This window comes from Hyperoodon ampullatus, assembly GCF_949752795.1.
Source record: "Hyperoodon ampullatus genome assembly, chromosome: 12".
Taxonomy (NCBI): Eukaryota; Metazoa; Chordata; class Mammalia; order Artiodactyla; family Ziphiidae; genus Hyperoodon; species Hyperoodon ampullatus.
Genome location: NC_136925.1, coordinates 77002506 through 77029355, shown reverse-complemented (window position 1 = coordinate 77029355; position 26850 = coordinate 77002506). Strand labels below are relative to the sequence as shown.

Below are 26850 nucleotides of genomic sequence, written 5' to 3'. Positions count from 1 at the left end.
CTTAGGAAACTTACTGTGGCAAATGCATTCTCACCCTTTACTGACAAATAAAGATTTTCAGAGTAGTAGCTTAACATTTTTTAGAATTTATTTTTGAAAAATTATGGTACACTGCACATAACGTGAAATTTCCCATCTTAACCATTTTTAAGGGTACAGTTCAGTGGCATTAAGTACATTCACATTATTGTGCAACCATCTCCAGAAGTCCTATCATCTTACAGAATGGAAACGCTGTATTCACTAAACAATAACTCCCCATTCCTTCTTTCCTCCATCCCTGGCAACCACCATTCGACTTTCTGTCTTTACGAGTTTGACTACTCTCGGTCCCCCATATAACTGGAATCATAAGGTATTTGTCCTTTTGTGACTGGCTTATTTCACTAAACATAATGTCTTCAAGGTTCATTGCATTATATTGTAGCATGTGTTAGAATTTCCTTCCTTTTCAAGGCTGAATAATATTCCATTGTATGTGTATACCATATTTTTTTTATCCATTCATATCTGTTGACAGCCACTTGGGTTGTATCCATATTTTGGATATTGTGAATAATGTTGACATGAATATGGGTGTACAAATGTCTTTTTGAGACCCTTCTTTCAATTCTTTTGGTTATATATCCAGCAGTGGAATTACTGGATCATATGATAATTCTATTTTTAATTCTTTGAGGAACTGCCATACTATTTTTTTTATGGTGGCCATTTTACATTCCCACAACTGGTGCACAAGTGTTCCCTTTTCTCCACATCTTCACCAACACTTATTATTTTCTGTTTTTTTGTTTGTTCTTGTTTTTGGATAGGAGCCATACTAGTTGGTGTGAGGTGGTGTCTCACTGTGGTTTTGATTTGCATTTCCCTAATGATTAATCACCTTGAGCATCTTTTCATGTGCCTTTTGGTCATTTATATATCTTCTTTGGAAAACTATCTTTTCCCATTTGGAGTTGTTTTGTTGTGGCTCAGTAGTAACTTACTGGCACTCATGAAACTTATGAAAACAGTTTGAAGAGATTTGATAGTTTCTGGAGTATTCAAAGATTTAATATGCATTGCGTGAAGGCACAATTATGTGCTATACTAACTGTGATTTTGAAAGAACTAACCTTATTTTTTATTTCTCTTAAATTTCTAATATTGAAAGCAAATGCACCAGATTTCAAGTTTTCTTAAATGATTTTCCTTTATTTACTCTTCCCTCACTCCTGCTCTAACCATGGATGGTAGATGAAATTTACTGGGAAGCAAGAGATACAATTTATTCTGTAATAGTGAAATTTAATCAAATGTCTTCCTATTCATTAAAATTTTTTCCTTCCTTTTTAGTGCTTTCTTTCTTTTTTTTCTGACCATGTTGCTGAAGAGACCAACTCTACGTAGGGGAAAGTGATAGCATCTCTAGGGTCTTAAGGCATCTAAAAGACTGATGAGAGTTGAAGCTGCATGGGGCAGATCACGAATGGCCTCATGCACTAAGGCTTGTGCCCTGTGGTGAGGATATTATATTACAGAGAAAAAAAACACAAAATTGTTTTGAGCTAAGATTTCCGTCTTAATTGTTTCTGAAAATATTTCAGAAGATAATGACTATCTTTTATGTCAGACTACCAGAAAGTTCACTAGTAACTTAATTTCATTTAAAATATTATTTCATAGGGAGAGAATGGAAGAATGTAAGTAAGAATAGCTAGCTAGGGGAGCTGATTTATAAATCATACAGTAAGATGCCAGTCACTTCTTGGTCACCACTTAAATTTGACCTAATATGATAATGAAGTAGTCCCATTCTCAGGTGATTTTTAAAAGGAAATAATGAAAAGGGATTATGGTGTCAAACAGATGGGCTGTTCCTGAGCAGGAACCACGAGTAAGGACATTTTCAGTGAGCTGAATAGCATCTCGGTTTAGATTTCCCAGAAGCAGACCCTGAGAAGAGAATTTGGGTGCAAGTAATTTATTTGCGTAGTGATACCAGAAATACTTGGAAAGGGAATGAGGAAGTGAGAAAGCGTGGAAAGTTAGCTGATAAAGCTGTCTTGAGGGCTTCCCTGGTGGCGCAGTGGTTGAGAGTCCGCCTGCCGATGCAGGGGACACGGGTTCATGCCCCGGTCCGGGAAGATCCCACAGAGCGGCTGGGCCTGTGAGCCATGGCCACTGAGCCTGCGCGTCCAGAGCCTGTGCTCCACAATGGGAGAGGCCACAACAGGGAGAGGCCACGTACTGCCAAAAAAAAAAAAAAAAAAGCTGTCATGAGCAAGCAAATTATGACTGTGGGTAACTTAATTCTGCTGGGGAACTCTGAGAGACTGAAAAACATGCACTTCTGAGTTTTTCACCCAAGGGACAGGGGCACTGGAATATTTATATACTAAGTCCCAATGGTCATTGCTTGAGGGCTTGTCCTGGGGGCAATGCATCTCTGCACAGGTGGGGAACTGGAATCTGGCAGCCAGAGAAGTCCTCCCACAAAGAGATGTAAGGACTGGAAGTGAAGTCTGGCCAGTGTGCCCCAGGTGATCAGGACAAGGCCATGTGGCTGGGTCGCTAGCAGCATCCTCTGCAAGCGGTCTGCTTCCTTCAGAGCCCTTTTCTCTCCCCCTTGCTGAAGCCGCAGCCTTTCAGAACCATCATGATTATTACCATCAACACCTTCAGTCCATTTTTATAATGAATGCCAGGAATCTGTGGGTTCTGTAGGAAATCAGGTCTTTCTGTTTATTAACCAAGAACACTTACCACATGTTTTCTATGTAGAACGTCTATTTGTAAGAAGAAAGACTTCCTGGGTGAAAATCTCATTATATTCATAATGTAATGCTAGATAAACCCCAATGCAATAACATTTTAATAAAAGCATACCCCAGATAAGGTATGAAGGATACAGAGAGCTTGCTAACATTATTGTTCTCCAAAGAATTTAAAATATTTTTTACAGCAATTAATCTGACACAGAGGAAACAGGGAGAGCTTAGACACAGAAAGAGCTACTCAGAGGGCTCGGCTGACAGTGGACAGAGCAAAAAACTTATTTTACTTCACCTTTGCCTTTTTGGGTCATTCCTTCTCTTATTTTCTTTCCATGCCTTTTCCCAATTCTTATCATTAATAATAAAATCTTAAATTATGTATTGCCCTGACAATTTTACAGTATTACATAGATTCATGTTAACTCTAGTTAGCCTGAAGACTCTGGTTAGATTCACCATGTGGTGCTGGCCCAAGAGGTTAAGTTGCTCGGCCTAAAATTACACATTAAGTGGCTTGCTTCAAGATACTCTGATTCAAATCCAGGATTCTTCCTTCCATGCAATCCGTCAACTGAAGATTCTCTTCTATTTCAGCTCTTGTCTGAGACTGAAGAAATTTTTGTCTAGAGTTATTTAACTGAGTTCTGGCTTCTGGTTTGAGTTTTGTCACTTTAATGACATCACATAACTTTCTTATTGTATAATGCCAATCTAGTTTGATGTCTAGGTTAAAGACTGATCAATTTCTTAAATTCTGGCACTTGAATATGATTAATTATCCTCTAAAGGCTAATAGTACCTAGATGGCATATGCTTAGCACTCAGTAAATGTTAAGGTTTTATTAGATATTACTCAAGGCTATTATAATTATTATATTTCTTAAAAGGGTTTCAAGCATTCTCACTGCCAGGCCTGCTTCTGATATCTAAAAACAAAACAAAACAAAAGAAAAAATTATTTTTTCTTCTTCCCTTGCAGTGCTTGTCATAGCCCAGTGCTAATACACTCAGCTCTCTGCCTGCAGGCCCAGGTAATACTCGCAGAATGGAGATTGCCTTGGTGTATAATCTTCCTAGTTCCTTTCCTGAAAGGAAGAGGGAGTCGAGTTGCTTATCAGAACAAAGCAGCATCACATAATCTGTCATCTGGAGAGAAGGAGGGAAGATTTAGATTACATGCAATTTTTTGAGGGGAAGAAAAACTACTAAAACTATCTAAAAATAGTAACAATGTCACTACAAAAAGTTCTTAGGCTGTATTCCACTAAATATGTATAGTCAAGATTCTGTGGTCTATTATTATTATTTATTATTTTTATTTTTTATTTTTTGCGGTACGCGGTCATCACACTGCCGTGGCCTCTCCCATTGTGGAGCACAGGCTCCGGATGCACAGGCTCAGCAGCCATGGCTCACAGGCCCAGCCGCTCTGCGGCATGTGTGATCCTCCTGGACCGGGGCATGAACCCGTGTTCCCTGCATTGGCAGGCGGAATCCCAACCACTGCGCCACCAGGGAAGCCCCCCTGTGCTCTATTATTATTTGTGTGGGGTTATGTCACCATGTTTGTGTTCAGTTAGGTTCCTTTGTTTCTATTTGTTTAAAATTTTTGGAACTGCTTCTTTTTGTTTGTTTGTTTTTGGTTTATTTTTTAAATAGAAATCATTTACTCAATTCCAAAGTCAAAACTATTTACAGATTACAACCAGGTAAGCCTTGCTTTCATCCCGTTCCTCTACCCACTTTCCTCCCTCCTTTTATGTTTGTTTTAAAATTTTTTTTCTATTTCTTTTTACAAATATAGGCAAGTATGTATACTGAGGGGTATCCTATCTCTCTTTTCTTACATAAAATTAGCATACTGTATCTATTGTACTGTACCTTACTTTTTCTCTTGCTTTGTCCTGGAGATTACTCTATATGTATATATGTCATTTTTCATAGTTATTCATTATATGTAGATGCCATAGTTTATTCAAATGTCCCCTGATGATAGACATTTGAATTCTTTACAATCTTTTGTTCTTGCAAATAATGTTGCAATACGTATGCCATTTAACATATTTATATTTAGGATAGATCTCAGAAGTAGGATTTCTGGGTCAAAGGGTAAATGCATTTTTGTTAGTTATGGCTCAGTTTCCTTCTATGGGGTTCCATTTTGCATTACCACTAACAGTGTAATGAGAATGACTGTTTCTCCATAGAGCTAGAACTTTAAAAATTGATTTCACCTTTTCTTTCACCTCAATTTATTTTTACCTTGTATTTTAGAGGATATAATTCAAATTTCTTTAGTGTCATGAGTCTGTGTACCAATAGAATTTACTTATTTATTACTTATTTATTTATTTTTCATTTTTATTAAACTATAGTTGATTTATAATATTATATTAATTTCAGGTGTATGGTTTAGTAATTTGATATTTTTATAGATTATACTCCATAGAAAGTTGTTATAAAATATTGGCTATATTCCCTGTGCTGTACAATATATCCCTGTAATTTATCTATTTTATACCAGGTAGTTTGTACTTCTTAATCTCCCTCACCCATTTTGCTCCTTCCCCCACCCCTCTTTCCACTGGCAACTACCAGTCTGTTCTCTATATATGTGAGTCTGTTTCTGCTTTGCTATGTTTGTTCATTTGTTTTATTTTTTTAGATTCCACATATAAGTGAAAACATACAGTATTTGTCTCTCCCTGTCTTACTTAACTCACTAAGCATAATACCCTCCAGGTCCATCCATGTTGTTGCAAATAGCAAAATTTAATTATTTTTTATGGCTGGTAATATTCCATTGTATATATATGTATATTCACAATATATACAATATTCCATTGTGTGTGTGTGTGTATATATATATACACACACACACACACATATATATATACCACATCTTCTTTATCCATTCATCTGTTGATGGACAGGAAAACTGGGTAGCAATACCCATATCACACAAAGGTGACTTTAAAACAAAATCTATAACAAAAGACAAAGAAGGACATTATGTATTGATAAACAGGTCAATCCAGGAAGAGCTTACAACATTTGTAAACATTTATACACCTAATACAGGAGCGCCTAAATATAGAAAGCAAACATTAACAGATATAAAGGGACAAATTGACACTAATATAATAATGCAAGGGGACTTTAACAGCCTACTTATATCAATGGACAGATCATCCAGACAGAAAATCAATAAGAAAGCAGTGACCTTAAAAGACACATTAGATCAGATAGACTTAATAGATATTCACAGAACATTCTTTCCAAAATCAGCAGAATACACATTCTTTTCAAATACACATGAAACTTTGTCCAGGATAGATCACATGCTAAACCACAAAACAAGTTTCAATAAATTTAAAAAGATTGAAATTATCTCAAATATTTTTTCTGACCACAGTGGTATGAAACTAGAAATCAATTACAGGAATAAACCTGGAAAAACCACAAACACATGCAGACTAAACAACATGCTACTAAAAAAAACCCAATGGGTTAATGAAGAAATCAAAGAGGAAATCAGAAAATACCTTGAGACAAATAAAAATAGAAACACAACTTTTCAAAATATATGGGATGCAGCAAAATAGAAACAACTTTTCAAAATATATGGGATGCAGCAAAAGAAGTTCTAAGAGACGTTTTTAGCAATGTAAGCCTACCTCAAAAAGAAGAAAAATCTCAAATAAACAACCTAACTTTCCATCTAAAGGAATTAGAAAAAGAAGAACAAACAAAACCCAAAGTCATCAGAAGGGAGGAAATAATAAAGATTAGAGAGGAAATAGAGACTAAAAAACAATAGAAAAGATCATTGAAAGAAACTGAGTTGTATCTTTAGAAGATATTGATAAAATTGATAAACCTTTAGCCAGACTCATTAAGAAAAAAAAGAGAATGGGCCCAAATAAACAAAATTAGAAATGAAAGAGGAGAAGTTATAACCAATGTCATAGAAATACAATCATAAGTGAATACCACAAACAGTTACATGCCAACAAATTGGACAATCTAGAAGAAATGATTAATTTCTAGAGACATACAATCTTCCAGGATTGAATTAGGAAGGAATAGAAAATCTGAATAGACCAATTCCTGGTATTGAAATTGAATCAGTAATCAAAAAACTCCCAACAGACAAAACTCCAGGACCAGATGGCTTCACAGGGGAATTCTGCCAAACATTTAAAGAAGAGTTAATCCTTCTCAAGCTATTCCAAAAAATTGAAGAGGAGGGAATATCCTAACTCATTCTATAAGGCCAACATTTTACCCTGATACCAAAACCAAAGACACTGCAAAAAAAAGAAAATTATAGGCCATTAGAATTTAGTGACAACTGTTCCAAAGTGACATGAGAAAGGACAGCTCTGCTTAGAGTTTAGATTTTGCTCGTTTCCAACATACTGGAGGTTTCAGGGCAGAACTGAGCAAACCACGGATTTATATGGAGAACTGGAGTTTTGCAAAGCTCCTAATTCTGATATTCATTGGGTAACTTCACTTAAATTTATTTAAAGTAATTCCAAAACTGTCACATCCATATTCACACATAAATGCAAAAGCATATTACAAAGAAATCTATATTTTGTTTTTTAAACTAATTTTTTCCTTGAACTTAAGATTCTATTCACTTAAACACATACTTTATTTAATAACAGAATTTTGGGTGAAATTGTACAATGAAAATTCATATAGATTCTAATGTGCCTCTTGATTTCAGAACTATTGAAATGTAAAAAATCAGATTTCTCAGAATCAAGGAAATAGAGTTCAACTGAGAATAGAGAGATAATTATACTCTTTATTTTTCACCATGGAATACATAATAATTTCCTGTATTATACTTCATTTGCTTCTGGTTTGGTCTTCTTTGACCTACTTATCCTCTGGAATATATATATCATTCTTATTTTTCTAGGTCTCCTCTCTACCTTTCTGACATATGTAGTTCCTTAAGCAGTGATTTTATCTATTTTGCAAGGTTTGTAGTATGAAAAAGCCAAACTTTACTGATGGCAATGAACACTTATTTTGCATTTAAATATTAAAATTTGATGTCCTATCTTAATTAATTTTAAAAAATATGTCTGAGTGTGTCAAATTCTATGTAAAATATTTTGACTCTAAAATTCCTGTAGTCCAAAATTGAAGCAAATAAGAAATATTAACCTACTCTTGTGTCTAAAGTTTGAACAAATCATATTGAGTCATCAGCGGGATCATCAGAGACCTCATATTTTACCTTCATTTAAGTCTTACTGATAGACAAACAGGAGGGAGTTCATTCATTGTTTTTTACTCCCCAAACTTTTCCTGCATCTCATGTTTTTAAAAACAGCTTTATTGAAATATGTTTTACATATCATAAAATTACCCTATTCAAATTTACAATTCAGTAATTTCTGGTAAATTTACTGAGTGATGAGCCATCATAAGACATCAGCTTTGAATCATTTTAATCATATCTATAAAATCCTTTATGCTGATTTACAGTGAATCTCCATTTCCACCCCCAACTCCAGGCAACCACTATTCTATTTTCTGTCTCTATAAATTTGCCTTTTCTCTACATTTTATATAAAGGAATCATACAGTATTACATGATTTCTTGTGTCTGTCTTTTACTTAGCATTATGTTTTCAAGACCCTTTCATGTTCTAGCACGTGTCAATTATTTACTAAACAATATTCCATTGTTTGAATATACCACACTATTTACCAGTTGATGGATATTTAGATTGTTTCCCATTTTTGGCTATTATGAATAGTACTGCTATGAATATTTGCATGCAAATCTTTGCGTGGGCATATGCTTTCATTTCTCTTGGGTAGGTACGTAGGAATGGAATTGCTGGGTTGTATGGTAATTATATGTTTATATTTTTTAGAAACTGCCCAGTGTTTTTCCAAAGTGGCTTCTGCATCTCATTTTAGCACTTTCTTTATTGTCAGAGGACAAAGACCATGTTTCTGTCATTCATTCCTTCATTCACAAAACTCATTTCTTTATTTTGCATGTGTTGAACACGTACCTTGTCCCAAGAATTAATGATATAACCATAAACACAAAATTGTTTCCTCCAAAGTGCTCACCATCTGTTGGAGAGCCAGAGGAATACCTAGACAACTAAAGACAGTAAGAGAAGTATGGTAAGCAAAGTCCACCACTGGGGTTGAGGTGCAAAGAAGAGGGCACAATTCCAGGCTTGGAGGAGCAGGAAAATGTTTTGGAGAAGGTCACACTGAAGTTGATTTCTGGAGACATATCTAGGGGAGTGAGGGAGGAAGGGCATTATAAGCCTAGGAGCAGAAGGCATCCTGCCCTGTTTGCAGTCAGAACCCCTTTACCTAGATAACCTTTACTTTTCTTCATAGCAATTATTGCCTACCACGTGCTATGTAATTTATGTGTTCATTTGTTGAGCTATTGTCTCTTTTCTCCTTGAAAGTAGAGATCTCTGTCTGTTTTGTCCACTGATAAAGCCCAAATATCTGACACGGTACCTGACACAAAGAAATGGTACTCAATAAATATTCATTGAATAAATGAATGTATAACCACAAACAGTTTTGATAAACATGTGTGTTTAATGCTGCATAATACACCAACTACAGATGAAGCTTCACTGAGTTGAACAAAATCAGAGTTGCTGGGTAAAGTGGATGGATGGGTACATGAGGAGGAACACATTTAAGATTGTAGAACATCACATCACAAAGTGAAGATCAGTGTCTTGTTTCAGAATTTAAGGCTAGATTTGGTAAGACACGTTTGCACAGTGACCAAAGGATGGTTTGATACTTCTGGTAAGAGAACAAGATTTTTATTACATTAGAATCCAGAGAAAAAATTGCAGGTACCAATGCAGAAATTTCAAGTAACTTCTCAGAAATTTAGGAATGATTTAAGAGGAAGGATGCCATTTGAGAAAGTTATTTAATTAATACAATAAGGAACAAAGGATCTGAGGGGGTAGAGGAGGGAAAGGAGGAAGAAGAGGAGAAAACTGTCATTTCCTTAGGATTTTCGCACTGTGATTGTCATTTTTGAGGCATTTTTTGCAAGTCAAATAAGCAAAGACAATTTTTGACACAGTTGCGATTTTGAATACACCTTGAATGTCTTAGGTACAATGAAAAATGCCTTTGCTCATAAAGGAAACATTACTGGGGAAATACTAAAGCATCTTTTACTCATATTCATTTTGGCTCTTATTTGAAGGAATCTCAGCCATCTCTGTTTTGCAGGAAAGGAATCCACCCAAATGAAGACTTACAATTGATCTCTTACATATATCTGTATTTAGTTTTTTGTTGATTGACTTTTGTGTTGTTATCATTTAATATGGGCTTCTTGTACTGAAAACAAATTGTCTAGAGACTAATAATGCTATAAATTGGGTGTTAATTGTAATTCAACTCAATGGAAGTATTTTTCTCTGTGTTTTAATTTTTTTGTTTATTTTGGTTGAATAAGAGGTAGGGACCCTGGAGGAAATGAAATTGTATTATTAAGCAGGGCTTGATCATGCAGCGCCTTTTATACTCTGCTAAGGCACTTAGACTTTGCCTAAGAGCAATTGGGAACCATACAGGATTTTAATGAAAGAAGTTCATGGAGTGAAGATTTGCTGTGATTGTGATTTGGACACTAAATCAGAGGAAAGGACAGAACCAGAGAGAGGGATAATGGTTTAGAAGACCTTTGCAGTAATTCAGGTGAAAGTTAATGGTGGTCTGAAGGAGGTGGTGGATAAGGGATGCATTAAAGAGCTGTGGCAGATGCCGCAATGATACAACTCAGTGGTTATTTGCACAGAAGCTGAGAAGGAGATTGAAGCATCAAAGATGTGTTCCATGTTTCCTTTTTTTTGGGGGGGACAACTGGATAGAAAGTGATATCTTTCACTGAAGAGGAGAACACAGGAGAAAGAGGAGCAGGCGTTTCATGGAGTAAAATGATGAGTTTGGTTTTGGATTTTCCACTCTTGGGGAGAGTCTTAGTTGGTGCTGTCACATAACAAAATACTGTAGTCTGGGTGCCTCCAACAACAGCTATTTGTTCCTCCCAGTTCTGGAGGCTGGGATGTCTAAGATCAAGTTCTGGCAGATTCCATGTCTGCTGAGGGGCTTCTTTCTGGTTGGCAGACAGCTGCTTTCTTGCCATATCCTTAGATGGAGGAGGAGCAGGGAGAAGAGGGGAAACCACTGGTCTCTTCCTCTTCTTATAAAGGCACTAATCCCATCATAGGATTAGTAAGGGCTTCACCCTTATGACTTCATCTAAACCTAATTACCTCCCAAAGGCCCCACCTCCAAATACCATCACTTTAGGGTTTAGGGCTTCAACATATGAATTTGGGATGGGGGGGCACAAATATTGGGTCTGTGGAACACCCATTGAATAGGTACACTCGGCAGTTGTATCTTGGGACAGAAGCACCAGGAGTGAAATGAGTTTGAAGTATAGGTTTTGGATATGTGTGTACAATGGTTATACATGCAGTCATGGGTGTGTGTATGATTCCCTGTGGAGAGTACTGGAATGAGAAGAGAGTAGGTCTGTGGTTAGAAATCTGGGAAATACTGACATTTAAGAAACAGGGGGAAGAAGACCCTATGAAAGAAAGCAAGGAGTGGTTAGAGGAGAAAGGGGGAAGCAGGAATGTGTTGTCGGAAGAGCAAGGTAAGAGGCGTTTCAAGAGGGAGGGAGTGGGCTGTAGTGTCCGTTCCTAGACTTCAATTAAATGAGGGCTAAAGAAGGTAGTGGGATTTAGCAACATGAAAATCACTGGAGTTCATGGTAACTACCCCTTCTGTGGAATAGTGGGTATAGAAATGAATGTGGGGAGGAAGTAGAAACAAATGGTGAATATAAATTGTTTTATTCTTTCTAAAATAATTACAGGAATTTACATGAAAATACCCTAGCCTATCATAGGGTTTTTTTAATCAAGGTGAAATTTACATGAGGTTATCCATTCTTTAATGAACAATTCAGTGGTATTTAGTATACTCACAGTATTGTGCAACCACTATCTCTATCTAGTTCCAAAGCATTTTCATCAACCCAAAGGAAAACCCATACTCTTTAAGCAGTTGCTCCCTATTCCCTACTCCCCCCCAGCCCCTGGCAACCACTAATCTGTGTTCTGTCTCTATAAGTTCACCTATTCTGGATATTTCATGTAAATGAAACATGCAATATGTGATGTTTTGTGTCTAGCTTCTTTCCCTTTGCATAATGTTCTCGAGGTTCCTCCACATTAGAGTATGTATCAGTACTTCATTTGTTTTTATGGCTGAATAACACTCCATTGTATGGATAGACCACCATTTATTTATCTGTTCCTCTGTTGATGGGCACTTGGACTGTTTCCACCTTTTGACTATTGTGAATAATACTGCTATGAACATGCATGTACATGTATTTATTTGAGTACCTGTTTTCACTTCTTTTGAGTGTATATCTAAAAGTGAAATTGCTGGAGCCTAAAATAGTTTTTTAAAACTATACTTTTAGTGTGGGTGGGGGAGGGATGGCTTGGGAGTTTGGGACTGGCAGATGCAAACTATTATCTATAGAATGGATAAACAAGATCCTACTGTATAGCACAGGGAACTATATTCAATATCCTGTGATAAACAATAATGGAAAAGCATGTGAAAAAGAGTGTATCAATATATATGTATAACTGAATCACTTTGCTTTATAGAAGAAATCAACACAACATTGTAAATCAACCATACTTCAATAAAATAAATGTTAAACACTATACTTTTATATAATGCTAACTGAGAGTTCACAAGAAGCATTGTGCATTGTAGAAAAAGTTGACGTACCCAGTCTCTTTTCAAGTTCTTTACATTCTCTTTGAGATAGGATTGGTGAAACCACCATTCAGTAATTAAATAACACATCAAAAGAGAGAAAATAAGTTGAGTGAAAAAAACGTATAATTTTTAAAGAAGGAAGTGCCCTTTCGAATTGAGTTTTGAGTTTCATAAGAAGAAAGCACTTCAGGTGAAGAGTTTGGATAAGTTGACTCATGTAGGAAAGAGAAGACAGGACAGGGCTAAGGTTGGAAGTTTCACAGTTTAATTTTTCTGAAGAAAGAATGCAAGTTGCACCCTATTTGGTGATAAGGGAAAGAAACACAGATGAAGAGCACCCATGGTGCTGATTTCATAGCTAGCTGACTCTAAAAATTAAGATTGTATTTTCAAAACCAATTTTTACTCCTCTCCCAATAACTGGCTCTTTTATGTTTAATCTTGTGGATTGTAATTCTCCATTCAGAGACACCAGTGTAGATGGAAGATTTGAGTTCCGTCTATGATAAGCAATCTAGCCTCCTATGGTTCAGTTAAATTTTATTCATAAAGTAAAGATTAAGACATTTTTAGAGGTGGAACAATGACTACATTTCCTATAAAATTCTTGGTGTTTTAAAGTGGCATTCATTCTACGTCCTTAGAAGTGTCATTTTCCTCTGCTGTCTTTCCTTTATAGAAAAAACTCCTGGGAATTGATTATGGAACTGAGATTTTCCAAGACATGGCTCTGTGATTTAACCCCCAAGGAACTTCCTAAAGACTTGGGAGAGGAAACAATGTTTGCTGAGTATCTGTTAAGTGTTTTATTTGTCTGAGCTCACTTAAGTCCTATAACAACTAATAGCGTGCTAATTAGGTTCCTTCTTACGTGCTTGTGGCTTGCGAGAGAAGTAGGATGAGAAAGATGCTGAGGATAGCAGGAAGTGGAGCTCTGATAGGTGAGCTCTGATGTTTTCTAGGAAGACAAAAAGGGGTCGGATAGGTCCTACTTGTGCCACACCTTGGCTGTCCCTAAACTGTGCCATGTTACTTCTCAGGGAAAGATTCCGGATGATGTATCAGAAGAATATTAATTCCTCTTAAAAATATGTATCTAGGATAAGTCCAATGCTGATTCAGAGGGGTATTTTTTTTTTTTTTTTGTGGTACGCGGGCCTCTCACTGTTGTGGCCTCTCCCGTTGCGGAGCACAGGCTCCGAACGCGCAGGCTCAGTGGCCATGGCTCATGGGCCCAGCCGCTCCGTGGCATGTGGGATCTTCCCGGACCGGGGCACAAACCCGTGTCCCCTGTATCAGCAGGTGGACTCTCAACCACTGCACCACCAGGGAAGCCCAGAGGGGTATCTTTTGGCACACCTCCATTTCACTTACTCTATCTCTATTCAACATATATGATCTCAATAAGTGAACTGCTAAGATGGACACTTTTATTCATATTTGTGTATGTATTTGTTTCAGTCAGAGAAAGCTGATGGATTTATCAACCTGCCTGATTTCACTGTAGAGAGAGCATCTGAATGCAAGAAAAAGCAGTAAGTTTTCTATCATTTTCCACAAAATATGTAGCCAGGACAACATCTCTTTATAATGTTCCTCAGGTGATAAGGTGATTTGGAAGTTAATGATGGTGACATTCAAGTGTCTGAGAATTTTGACTTTATGGGTTAGAACCCCAAACAATAATAGAAGCTTTTAACCTCTTGTTTTCTGGAATTTCATTTTGTGGAGCAGATGGATTTTAAAACCCCACGGAGCCCTGGCAGGGCGTGCTGTTAATGATGGTGTCTGTGATCCAATGAAAAGCAAGCTGCCATCCAGGACTGGCAGGGTGATGAGATGTCAAGGCTGTGTTCTTGTAAAGAGAATGACTACATAGGAGTCACCAGAGCTGCAGATATGATACAAAACCAGTTTATTTTTCTTAGTTCATGAAATTGTCAGTAACATCCTTGAAATAGAATTCTCTGAGATGTCTTAGACTTGAGGATTAGCCCCCTGATATAACTGAAGTCCAAAAGATTTGAGAGCTGACGGGAACCAAGAGTCACCAGCCCATGACTCCAGACCAGCTATCCAGACTCCCAGTTAAGTGCTCTTCCCATGATAGGATCCAGCTGCATTTTGCATATGTGTCCTCTTCACCTTTTACTTATTCTTTATTCTGCTTTTGATATCTTTTCCTGTTTTATTAAAGTGGGGCAGTTCCCTATTGACCTGTGTTCCTAGTGGCAGCAATTGGTTAGTTTTTCTTTTAATGAATAAACTGGTGTTGGCTTTAGGTCTTTGCCATTCTGATATAGCTTCCTATCTTTAGTGATACACGAGGTTGTGGTTTTGACCACACTGGTCATTTACAAAAACTCTGGCCCATACAGCAGGACTTCCTGTCTAAATGGTAAAAAGGAAATACTTTGTTATCTTCAATGTTCTATACTTTTCTTTTAAACGAAAAATCTGCCTTATATTTTTCCTTTACTAATAGAGAATAGATTGGATAAAGTTTTTGATGTGTTTTCACAGTGTAGTTTTATACTTGATTGTTTTTCTGTAAATACAATTATTGTATATGCTTGATTGAATTTGAATGAATACTTTGCTTGAAGGAATTGATCTGAGTATTTTGAAGTGATACATCTATCACTTTATATTTTAATTTATTGTCTATTTATAGCAAAACAGCAAATGAAAATAAAAGAATATATCCATATGTTTTAAATAGAAACTATTGATCAGCCACGACTCAGTCCTGGTCTGGATGTCCTGACATGATGAATTACCCCTCTGCTCTCTGCATAAAATAGAGATTAGACAATAGGTATTTAATGTAATTAAAACTTTTGTTTTTGTAAATTAACAAAGAAAGCAGATGAACTTACCATACTTACATTTGACTGTTTTACTTTCGACTACATTGTTGGCTACACTAACTTCTAATTTCTTATGTGTCTATGCTTTTCCCCCTTCAAGTGCTTTTAAGATCAGCCATCCACAGATCAAGACCTTCTATTTTGCAGCTGAGAATGTGCAGGAAATGAACCTGTAAGTAGAGAAACATCACTAAATCCAATTACTTTGGTCAGGTGTCTGAATTTTAAGCACATGTGCATATCAATTATTATCTTTTTATTTCTGCTGCTTTAAGGATTAATCTCCTTAGCAGTTTAAAGTCTTCTTGCTTTCTTTTCTAGTATTTAGAAGCATTTTGGAGAACTACACAGATCAAAATGGCTATTTTAGGAAGAAGTAATAAGGTTCTTCTGAGGGAACCAGTAAGTTGAGAAAGGAATAGAAGACATTATAAGAAAATGTTAATATGAGAATCAGCATTACAGGGAGAAAGGCTTGAAAGAATTGTGTAACCAATCTCACAGCGTTCAGAATTCTACATGAAAAATATCTCTGCAGCATTTCATATGTGCTGTGTGATTATCATGATGATTCATGGTTATCATCTCTTCATGTTCTATCCCCAAATTTTGCAAAACATCTTTGTTTAGAGTACCTCTAATATAAATATATATCCCTAACTCCATTTCCTGTTTGCCCAGTTTAAGTAAGTGGAATATACTGGTAGAGCATTACTCGTCTTGTGACATCCCCTGCTGGTTTAGATTACAGTGTGATCGCAGTGGCTGTTATTTGGATGAGGCTCTATATATTTAAGGTGCTTGAGGCATCAGAGGGCATTCTATTTAATTTAAGTCCTAGTCTCAGAATTCAGTGTTTCTTATTACTTTCACTTAATTAATTAAAAATATATGTATGAAAAAAATATATATGTATGGAATAACTATTATGCGCTTCCTTGCAGCAGATCCTAGGCACTAGACGTGAAGAATATAGACATATTCCCTCCATTCACAGAGCTTATCGTTTAATCTATTTTAATCTATTTATATTTTTATATTTAATTATATATTTATATCTATTAATTAATTAATCAGTTTATCTTTTTAACAGATCTTTATTGGAGTATAATTGCTTCACAATATTGTGTCAGATTCTGTTGCACAAGATAGCAAATCAGCCATATGCATACACGTGTCCCCATATCCCCTCCCTCTTGAGCCTCCCTCCCACCCTCCTTATCCCACCCCTCATATTAATTTATTTAGACATAATGATTTTCTTATCTATCTGTTCTCTGTAATTTCTCTTTGGCCTCTTGCTTTAGAAATGTAAAGGAAAAAAAAGCTGCCTTTTACTAAACATGTATGAGCAAGAGTACACACACACACACACACACACACACACACACACACACACAGAATGCCTTACACCATATCCCCAGGGAAGCCTTTTCTCCCTAGAAGCATTCTCATCTGTTCCCTGCGTTTATCTCGCCACCACAAACCTTTAGATGAGGGCGGAATTGCTCTTTACCAGAGAAAGTTAGGGAACCCTGCGTTAGAAATCACAAAGCAAGGTACTGACAACGGCATCTTCCAAACAAGTCTTTAATTTACTTGGACAAGGAAAGAAGTTGTTTCTATCCTCTTTTCGACTTTTAACCCCCCCCCACCAGCTTTCTCAAGCATCTGAGAAAAATAAGAGCAGATACACAAAAGGAGGAGATAAAAACTTCACAGTCAAAGCTCTTTATTCCTCTTTTTATTTGTGTTGGTAACGCTAAATTCTATTGACTAGCAAGGTCTAGGTGCGTGGAAAGCTTAATGTCTTGCCCAGCGGTCCTTGGAATCATATAGTAGTGAGTGTCCGTCCGGAGCCGAGCCATCCATCAATGCCAAGTGGTCCTTTCTAAGCTTTAATGGTGGTGAAACAGGGCTGCCCGTCAGCAACCTCTCCCCACCCCCATAGGCTCCCTTGGCGCCTGGCTTCTCCCAAACAGCTTCTTGTATCTCCAGCTTTCGTCCGGTCCACATCCTTCCCATTCATCCTGTGACTGGTTCTTTCAAAGTCGTTCTGTTCTCTCCAACAAGGGCAGAGTAAGACTGAGTTTACCAGAAAAACAATGACTGCGAAGGGTTTTGTTACCGAGAGAGTTTCTCTACCTACACAGTAAAACACATTTTAAGCCAGTAAAAGTGTGAGACCCTTACAAGATTATCTGAGTCGGCTCTATTTCAGGCAGATGTGCTTTCTCAATCACACATCAGAGTTATGTAGCTCCCTGCCCACCCACTCCTCCAGTTTTTGTTTACATTTCTGGTCCATTTATCTTCACTTTTCAACTTACTCCCTTTGCAGAGCTCTATCTCATGGCAAGTACAGTTGCATGAGTATTAGCTACACACTCTGCCTATTTGACTGTTAAACCAAAGCCTTTTATAGTTATGAAAGCCAAGATCTCATAGCCTATCTATGCTGTGAAGATCTGTTAATTTTACTTGAAATTATTTTAGTATTTGTTTATCTTTCCAGCTTACAAAAAGATGTAAAATTGAAATTTGAATGTGAGGTGTCGTGACCCATATATTTGAATCTCTCAGTGACCTTTATACTCAAAAATTGTCCGTCTGGCTACTCATAAATAAATGGCCCATTTTGTCTGTGCCTGAATGTATCACAATTAATGTATCATAATTTTTCATTTATAATGTCGTTATTAAGCTTTATTATTCTGAAGATGGTTTTTTCTAATAGCCAACAATGCAGAATCCCTTCCGGCCTGCAAGTTAACTTCTTCCTTCTCCCACAAGAGTAGGCAGGCGGGGGTTAAAGCTTTTTTTTTTTAAATTAATTACTTAATTTTTATTTTTGCCTGTGTTGGGTCTTCGTTTCTGTGCGTGGGCTTTCTCTAGTTGAGGCAAGCGGGGGCCACTCTTCATCACGGTGCGCGGGGCCTCTCACTATCGTGGCCTCTCTTGTTGCGGAGCACAGGCTCCAGTCGCAGAGGCTCAGTAGTTGTGGCTCACGGGCCTAGTTGCTCCGTGGCATGTGGGATTCTCCCAGACCAGGGCTTGAACCCGTGTCCCCTGAATTAGCAGGCAGATTCTCAACCACTGCGCCACCAAGGAAGCCCTAAAGCTTTGTTCTGCAGTAGCCCCTGAAGAGCTTCCTTTCTTACTGATGAGGTCTATTTAAGTTAGGACGGAGTGCATCTGGGTATTTCTTAGTGAGATGCAGAGGTGCTAGGGAAGGAGGGAGTGGTATTTGGAGAGATGGATCCTGTTTCAGAATTTCGCCTCCTTGGGAAATTGCCTTTTTGGGTGGTGACATTTCTCTCAGTGATGATGAAGGAAAAGGTAGTTAAGTTTAATAGAAGCACTGTGTGTTCTGCAGGGACCCTCAATTTACAAGTATAGGGGTGAGTAATTAAAGGTAATGAAAGGGTTGGTTTCTAAACAAAGACTGGTGGTAGCTGCCTTTCTCAGATGGTGTTTGTGGGAAAAATGTCGTTTTGTACATCAGTTTCTTAACACTTGTGCTTCTTCAACACACACATTCACATCCAGTTAACATACAACAAACTCCCAGGAAACATCTGTCATCTTCTTTTATGTAAATATGTCTTTTTGTGCATACATCTATTTAGAACAAATAGAAAGTTTGCTACTGCCTGGATGTTTTTTAAAAAAAGTGCTTAGCAAAGGAGGTACTCCAACCCTGTGGGTTCTAGAAAGAAAACAAACAAGATTCTGAACAATCACTAGTTTTTCCCAGCAAGTAACTGATGGCGGCAATTAAAGGTATATGAGTTTTGGGTAAGGGCTGAGAGGAATCTGCTTTACTGTTCAATACTCTTCTGCTGTATCTGGAAAGGAACTTAGAAATGTCTTTTCTTATTTCAGTCATTCTCAATTCATCCATTTTTTTGTCTTGTTATGTTAAGAAAAGAAGTTTGTCTATTTCACTTTGAGATGATTGTTTTGTGGGCAGGGTCAGCTTATACAATTATGAAATCAGGAATAAACTAGGAATTAGTGAGCCATTAAATTCATTGTGCTTTGCCTGATCAGTTTTTTTTTTTTTTTTTTTTTTTTTGCGGTATGCGGGCCTCTCACTGTTGTGGCCTCTCCCGTTGCGGAGCACAGGCTCCGGATGCGCAGGCTCAGCGGCCATGGCTCACAGGCCCAGCCGCTCCATGGCATGTGGGATCTTCCCGGACCGGGGCATGAACCCGTGTCCCCTGCATCGGCAGGCAGACTCTCAACCACTGCGCCACCAGGGAAGCCCCTGATCATTTTTTTTAAATGTACTTTTAAGTGTTTCTTTTAGTTGAGTAATGCATAAAACATATTCTTGTAAAGAATCATGTAATACAGAAGTATGTAAAGTGAAAACCTTCCCATTCCCCCAACTTTACCTTCCCGTTCTACTTCTTTCCCTAAGATAAAGCCACTTTTCACAATATGACTATGTCTTTTCTGAGGCTTTTCTTTGCGTACCAAGTCTTGTATAATACATATGCAAATATATAGTTTTAGAAGCACATTGAATCAGGATAAGCACTTTGTTTTGTACTTGCTTTTTTCACTTAATAGTATGTTAGGATTTTTCCAGGTCATTACAAGGCCCCCCACCCCATCTCAGTCTTTTTATTAGCTTCTTAATAACATGGTACTGTTGGAATTGGTACCATACTTTATCTGTTTTCCTGTTAATGGACAATTATATTGTATCAGTTTTTTCTTTTTGCCTTTGCAAGCCTTATTGAATTAATATTCTTCCACATTTATTTACGTACATGAAGGTGTGTTTTGTAGGATAGATATTTATAATTAGGATTATTGGGCGAAGGGGATGAAAATTCATGTTTTGAATAGTATCATCAAGTTATCTGCTTAATATTGGCTGTTGCAGTTTTTCATGGTCAACTCAACAAAGGATGAGAATGTTTTTCCTAAAATCTAATAGAAATCAGCAATATTTAAAATTTTTGCCAATCTTGTGGTGAAAAATATTTTCCTATGCATTTCCCAAAATACTACTGAGCCTGAGAATTTTCCCATATATTTATTAGCCATTTGTACTTTTTTTGGTCATTTTCTGTTTCTTAGTTTTGTTTACTTTTCTACTGAGTCTTGATGAGCATTTTTCAGTTCCTATGGCATGATCTGGGCCCAGGTATTGGCCCAGTTTTATGTGGCCATGAGAGACTCATGTTTATCATGGTGCAAAAGGGGACTTTCTAAATGAGGCTGGAGCTCACCTTCCGTCTTGTAGGCAATTCTATTTTATTTATTTTTTAAAATAAAATTTATTACATATTTCCTGTTAAAAAATAATCAGTACAGCAAGACCATGGCAGGATGAGGATTGGGTAAGGGGTCCTAATTTGTTGACAATTGCAGACTTGGGAATGTGCAATATTTGTGCTATGGTAGGGGTGTAGCTGGGTAATTTACCAGGAATTACAGGACTAGAAAAAAATAAAACATATAGGTGAATCAATAAATGCATAGCATTATTATTATCATTTTGTTGATATTGATTGACTTAGGCTACTTATGTTTCAAAAAAAGATGAATACACATTATGGGATATTTTTTTAAAATAAAGAAAACTGGAAAGAAGTGGGAAATAAATCACTTAGATTATCGCTATCCCAAAATGATATTTTCCCTTTAAATAGAAGGCTATATAGCTAGGAACATATGAAATAGATACATTTTGTGTCTTTTGTGTATTAAAATAAGTTTCTAACTGAGCCCTTGAAAAGGAACTACAGTGGCCTGAAGTGATAAGCCAAGTTTGTGTTCCTTAAGGTTTGTCTAGTTCTTTTTTCATTATTGATGGGTAATTGAAATTCATTGCCAATAAAATGGTAAATCAATGGAAGATGAGACATTGTCAATTTTTACCTTACATAAAATTTTTCAAGAAATTGAAATTTTCCCCAGCTTAGGAATAACTGTGAAGCTCTGGCCAGATCTTTTTACTGATTGATATAAAGATTGTGGTTTAAAAATAGATCATCTTCATTTTGTGCGTGTGTGTGAAATAAGCTTACATTTTAAGAATTAAAGAGATAGAACTTTAAAGGTCAAGTTAAGAAATTCATTTCGATGGTTGATAAGAATTTCAAATACACAATTACAAAACGTATATTTGTTCGTATATTTAGAATATCTAATGTAGTTGCCCACTTTAACTAGCTGTATAATGGGCCACCTCATTTCTTATCTGACAAAAATGCCCGAAGTATGGACAGTATTGTGAAACCAGAGGTCTTAGTTTTCCATACCACAAACTTAGGCTGTTCCTAGAAATGTTTAGACTGACCATAGCACTCTGACTTAATTTTATTATAAAGTCTGGTACAAGACCTTCCTTTAGGGTCTAGCGTAAAGGTGCATATGTTGGGAACCAGTGTCTCTGGTCAAACATTCATTTTCTATTTGAATTTTAGGTGGTTAAACAAATTTGAATCAGCTATAATCCATCTTGAATCCACTACAAAGGATGAAGGTATGTTCTATTTTCAATTTCTGAAAATTTAGCAAGAATATTAGAATAGGGTAAAAATACAATGTCAACTTCTATGTATAGTCTTGTTCTAATGAACCATACTTTGTTATTTAAAATTATCTGAAAATATGTATAGACAGACATAGACACACAGGCTCACCAACATGGAATAGAGCTTCCCATGCTGGCTAAGAACGCTTTTCACACTTCACCCACATGTTAGCAGCTGTAGGCTTCACTGAGATCTCAACCAATTGCCAGTGCAAATGTTTTATTGCCCCACTTACTGAATTCTTACTCATAGACATGATCTCGTCATGTTTGAGACATAACTTTCAGCCCACTGTTTCCTCTCTGATATTTTAGTATTTCCACCAGGTGTGTGCTGAGACTAATTACCCTAAGTTTGTACCAGGAGCCTGAATGTCAGATTGGGACAGAGGGCATATTTTTAGCTCAGTCTGTAGCTTTCAGGGTTCAAAAGCTACAAGAGTCTAATTCTTCTTAATGATGAAGTTACCCCTTAATATTGAGAAGAAAGAGGATTTAGGTGCCAGGGTCACAGAGCTGACACTATTTCTGAAATGCTCAGACCACATAAAACTTGGAAATTCGAAGTAGGGAGTTATATCTTTGGAGAACAAAATCATAAAATCTTAAATTTAGAAATAAAAAGTGACAACTTGATTTAAAACAATAAAGAAGTGTAATGCAATACTGTGAAATCAGTATCCTAATCATCTCCTTGGTCTTCTTTTCCAAAAAATAAACACCCATTATATATTTGAAGTATATTTATAGATTGTGAGCAAAAAGTAACTACAGAAAAACCTTCTCCTTTTCCTGGTATGTAAGGCCTTCTATGATATGGCCTCAAGCAACCTTTCAGCTTTGTTTTCCACCCTGTCCCATAGGGGACTCTGAATACTTGGTTCAGTCTGTGTCCTCAGCCTGGTACTCCTATTACTCTGTGTGCACCATTGATGGTTTACTTATCCTGCCATTTTCAGCTCATTAAGATTCCTATGCTCAAAATTAATCACTACTGATTTTATGCTCCCTTAGTGTATGACTCACACCTCTTTTGAGGAATTAGTTTCATTTTCCCTGAGCTATGGTTAGTCGTCTTTCTGCTTATTGGACACTCTTTGAGGGCAGAAACCCTCACAGAGGGAAACTCTTATGTATCAGGTAGCTCACTAGATAAGTGCTTTCTGAATTGGGTTGGAAATGCAATAGCCAGATGGAGAAGAACCTCTGCTCATGCATTATGGAATAAGTGATGACAGTGCTGAAACATTCAGCGTTTTCCTTTTTGTTATAGAATGCTACAGTGAGAGTGAACAGGAAGATCCTGAAATAGCTGTCGAGACACGACCCCCTCATTACTCTGCGGAGACTCTCTCTCCTTTGGTACGTACCGTCGTAACTGGTCTGTTGGTCATCGATCAAATGTGTGGATGTCGTTCCTTCCAGTTGGGTAGAAACTACCTTGACTAATACATTTTTAGAGGACGCTAAGTTAAGGTACTTGCCAAAGAGCAAGTGCAATTCTCAGGGTGCTGATTTTGAGCCTTCTCTATAGCAACCCATTTGTATGACAAATTCGGTGCATTTGTGTGTGACCCACAGATGTATTTTGCGCAGAGGATTCATGGTGATGCAAAGGACTTCTAGGTAATAGGCCAGTGCTTGCAAAGATTTGTTTTATAATGTTTATTTATATCCTACTTGTTCTCAGAAAGAATTGAAACTACCTTGCCTAGGTGCATGCACTCTAATGATGTAAAATGAATGTAAAGGGGATGAAGGCAATAACATGAAGAGAAAATTAGAATCAGAAAGAGAGCAGGAAGCCAGGAGTGGGGTTAGTGCATTAAATCTGGGTATGGAATGATTCAGTATATTTACTAGAGAGAAGTCCAAGTCTGAGTCTAAGCTTTGGAAGCATCCAGTGGAAGTTCAGGTTATTAATGGACGTTAAGGCTATGGAGAGTTGCTTTATATTTGGATGTTCATGGGCATTATAGCGATGGCATGTAGAAGGAGTCAAGCAAAGATCTTTGGCGAGGTTGATTTATGGCTTTTATACCTACCATACACCAGCACTTATATAGGTACTTTAAATATATAATCATTTACTGCCCTCAGATACCCCTGAAATGCAGTATTATTTAATCTGCATTTCCCTGATTACTAATGAGGTCAAGCATCTTTTCATGATTTTTTTGATATTTGGATTTTCTGTTCTGTTAAGCGTCTTAAGTGTTTTGTGCATCTTTAGCTGTCTTACTACTATTATTTTGGATTTATAGGATTTCTTTATTAATCTGTACATTAGTCCTTTGTCAGTTAAAAATGAGGCAGATCTTCTTTCCCAGTCTATGGCTTTTATATTTTTTAAACTCTGTTTCTTTTTGTTGGCAGATGCTCCTAATTTCTGTGTGTCAGGTTTATCCATCACTTCCGTTGTGGTTGGTGTCTTTGTTTCTGGCTTACATATTGTTTCCTATTCCCAGGTCATGAGGACATAGATATTACTATCTCATTTCATGGATTAGGAAACAGAGGTTCAGAGAGGTAGAATGGCCTGGTCATACCCCCAGTAAATGGAGCACCTGAGATGGGAACCCCGATCTGTCTAGCTTTATAGCGTATGCTCTTTCCATTCTACTGTGACACTAGCTCATCCATGGACCCGAATAACTATAAGTTCTAATAGGTTACTGCAACTCCTTCACTTACCAGACCTCCTCTGCCAGAATTTTCTGTTTTGTGTGATAAGATTTTCAATCTTTATTTGCCAGTTCCTGGGTTTAAGGTGTTAATATCATTTAAATAATGACTTCTACTGTTTTTATCTGCTGTCAGTGGGGAATTGTGGTCACTTTTCTAACTTATTTGGCTAGCAACTGAGACCAGAAATAAATATTTATTGAATGAATATTTATTAAAAGTGTATTAAATAGGATTAGCCAAAGTTAAGTAAGACATAAATAAAATTAAACTTTGGTAAAACGTCGACCAGTTGTTGAACTAGATTTACAATATAGCCTCTCTTAATATAGTTTTCCCTTGAAATAGTCTATCTCCTCTTTTAAAATCAGTTTCTGCATTTAGAAAAAATAAAATAGATGTGCCTTGCTGGTTTAATAGAGAAGCCTGTATTTCTGTTTAGTTTCTTTTTGCCTTCATCTCTGTTTCTCTGTGTCTCTCCATTTTTGTCTGTCTCTTATATGATTTAGTTTTGTTCTAAAATACAGTGATTTTCAGTTTTATAATGGCAAACTATATCACAGATTACAAAGAGCATTGTCAGGCATCTATAACTCTACTGGATGAAAGTAAAAGCAACAAAGTTGTCTTCTTAGATGAAGGATCATGGCTCAATTGCATAATACAATGACAGTCTTACATTATGTTAGAGTAGGAGCCCAAAGAATGCTTGTTTCAAAGCAAATAAATGAAGGGATGGATGTGAGACCAGTAGGTTAGGTCATTGAAGTGGGAGTATTCTTTAGAATGTCATTCTAAACGTCAATCAAATGTTATTCCTCAAAGTTCTAAGAAGTTAAGCATTTTTTTGAAGACCACTAAGGCTAACGTTATTTTTTCTGAAGAAATGTATTAGAAGATAAATGTTGAACAGTTAGATTTTATTTTCCTTAGAAACAGAGTATGTTGCTCCTGCTCGTGTATTTCCCAGGCAGATTTTGTTTTTGTTTTCTCTTGTTTCTGAAAAACAGACATGCCAGACACTTAGTTAAAATAACACTTAAGCTTTTTATCTAAACAGATGAAATTTTAAAAATCATGGTAACTTTTATCCAGAGCATGAAGCAGCTTATTGTTTTGGCTCAATCTGGCATAGGCTAGCCATGACTGAGCTATATAAGCCTAGGCAAGAAAACAAAACACAACAAAACAAAAACCAAAAACACCCAAACCTTTCCCAAGTTCTTGCTTTTAAAAAAAACTTGAGCTGTGCTTATATGCTTATTCATTCATTTAACAAATATTTATCGAGAGCTACTATTCTAAATAGTACTTGGGACACAACAGTAAATGAACAAAGATTCATTTCTTCATGTAGCCAAACTTCTGATTGAGGGAGACTGAAAATAAACAATCAACATAAGTAAGTTATCTGCTAGGTCAGTAGAAGAAGTGGAGCTGAGGGGGTCAGGACAGTTTGTGAGAATGAATAGGGGAACCAGGATTGGCCTGAGTGAGAGTTGAGATCTGAGCAAAACTCTTGAAAGGTGGTGTAAGAGTCAGCCAGGTGGATATTCAGGGAAGGTGTTTTCCAAGCAAAGGGAGCAGTTAGAGTCCAGATCTCCTTGGTGCATAGATGGCAATGCAAAGAGGCCAGTATGGCTGGAACAGGGTGAACCAAGGTGAGAGTTGCAGGAAATGAGGTTGGAGGGTAATTATGTCCATATGTATGGGGCCTGTGGACCATTAAGGACTTTGATGTTTTGAGTTCCTTTGCCTTTGGAAGTTTTGAGCAGAAGAGTGATGTGACTGATCTCTATTTTAAAAGGGCCACTCATGCTGCTGTGGGGAAAGACCCTGTGGCATAGGGGGAAAGTATAGAAGCAAAGAAGTCTAAGGGGGAGTGTGCAGTAATCTAGTGTAGTGAACGTGATGACTGGGATGAGGTCATAGTTGAGAAATGGAATGGTTGGATTTTGAACGTAGTTGGAAGGCAGACCTACAGGTGGATCAGATATGAGAGAAGATAAATATCCCAGTTTTAAGCAGCTCATGCAGATTATTTTAACATGATAGTCCTTATATTTTGATGCTTTTTCAGAAGTACAATTCCTTTATATCCAAAGGATGGGAAAAAAACCCTGTGTACTCT

The 26850-nt window shown here is 36.9% G+C and overlaps 1 protein-coding gene across 1 annotated transcript in view; it reads left to right on the top strand.

The window, feature by feature from the left end:
* Nucleotides 1-26850, top strand: part of IPCEF1 (interaction protein for cytohesin exchange factors 1) — a gene marked incomplete at its 3' end in the record, with an annotated part of 85832 nt that overhangs the window by 30900 nt on the left and 28082 nt on the right. The window contains exons 4-7 of the mRNA XM_079716745.1: nucleotides 14070-14143; nucleotides 15579-15650; nucleotides 21925-21983; nucleotides 23308-23396. Of these exons, the coding sequence (XP_079572871.1) occupies nucleotides 14070-14143; nucleotides 15579-15650; nucleotides 21925-21983; nucleotides 23308-23396 (294 nt within the window). The remainder of the gene's footprint in view (nucleotides 1-14069; nucleotides 14144-15578; nucleotides 15651-21924; nucleotides 21984-23307; nucleotides 23397-26850) is intronic.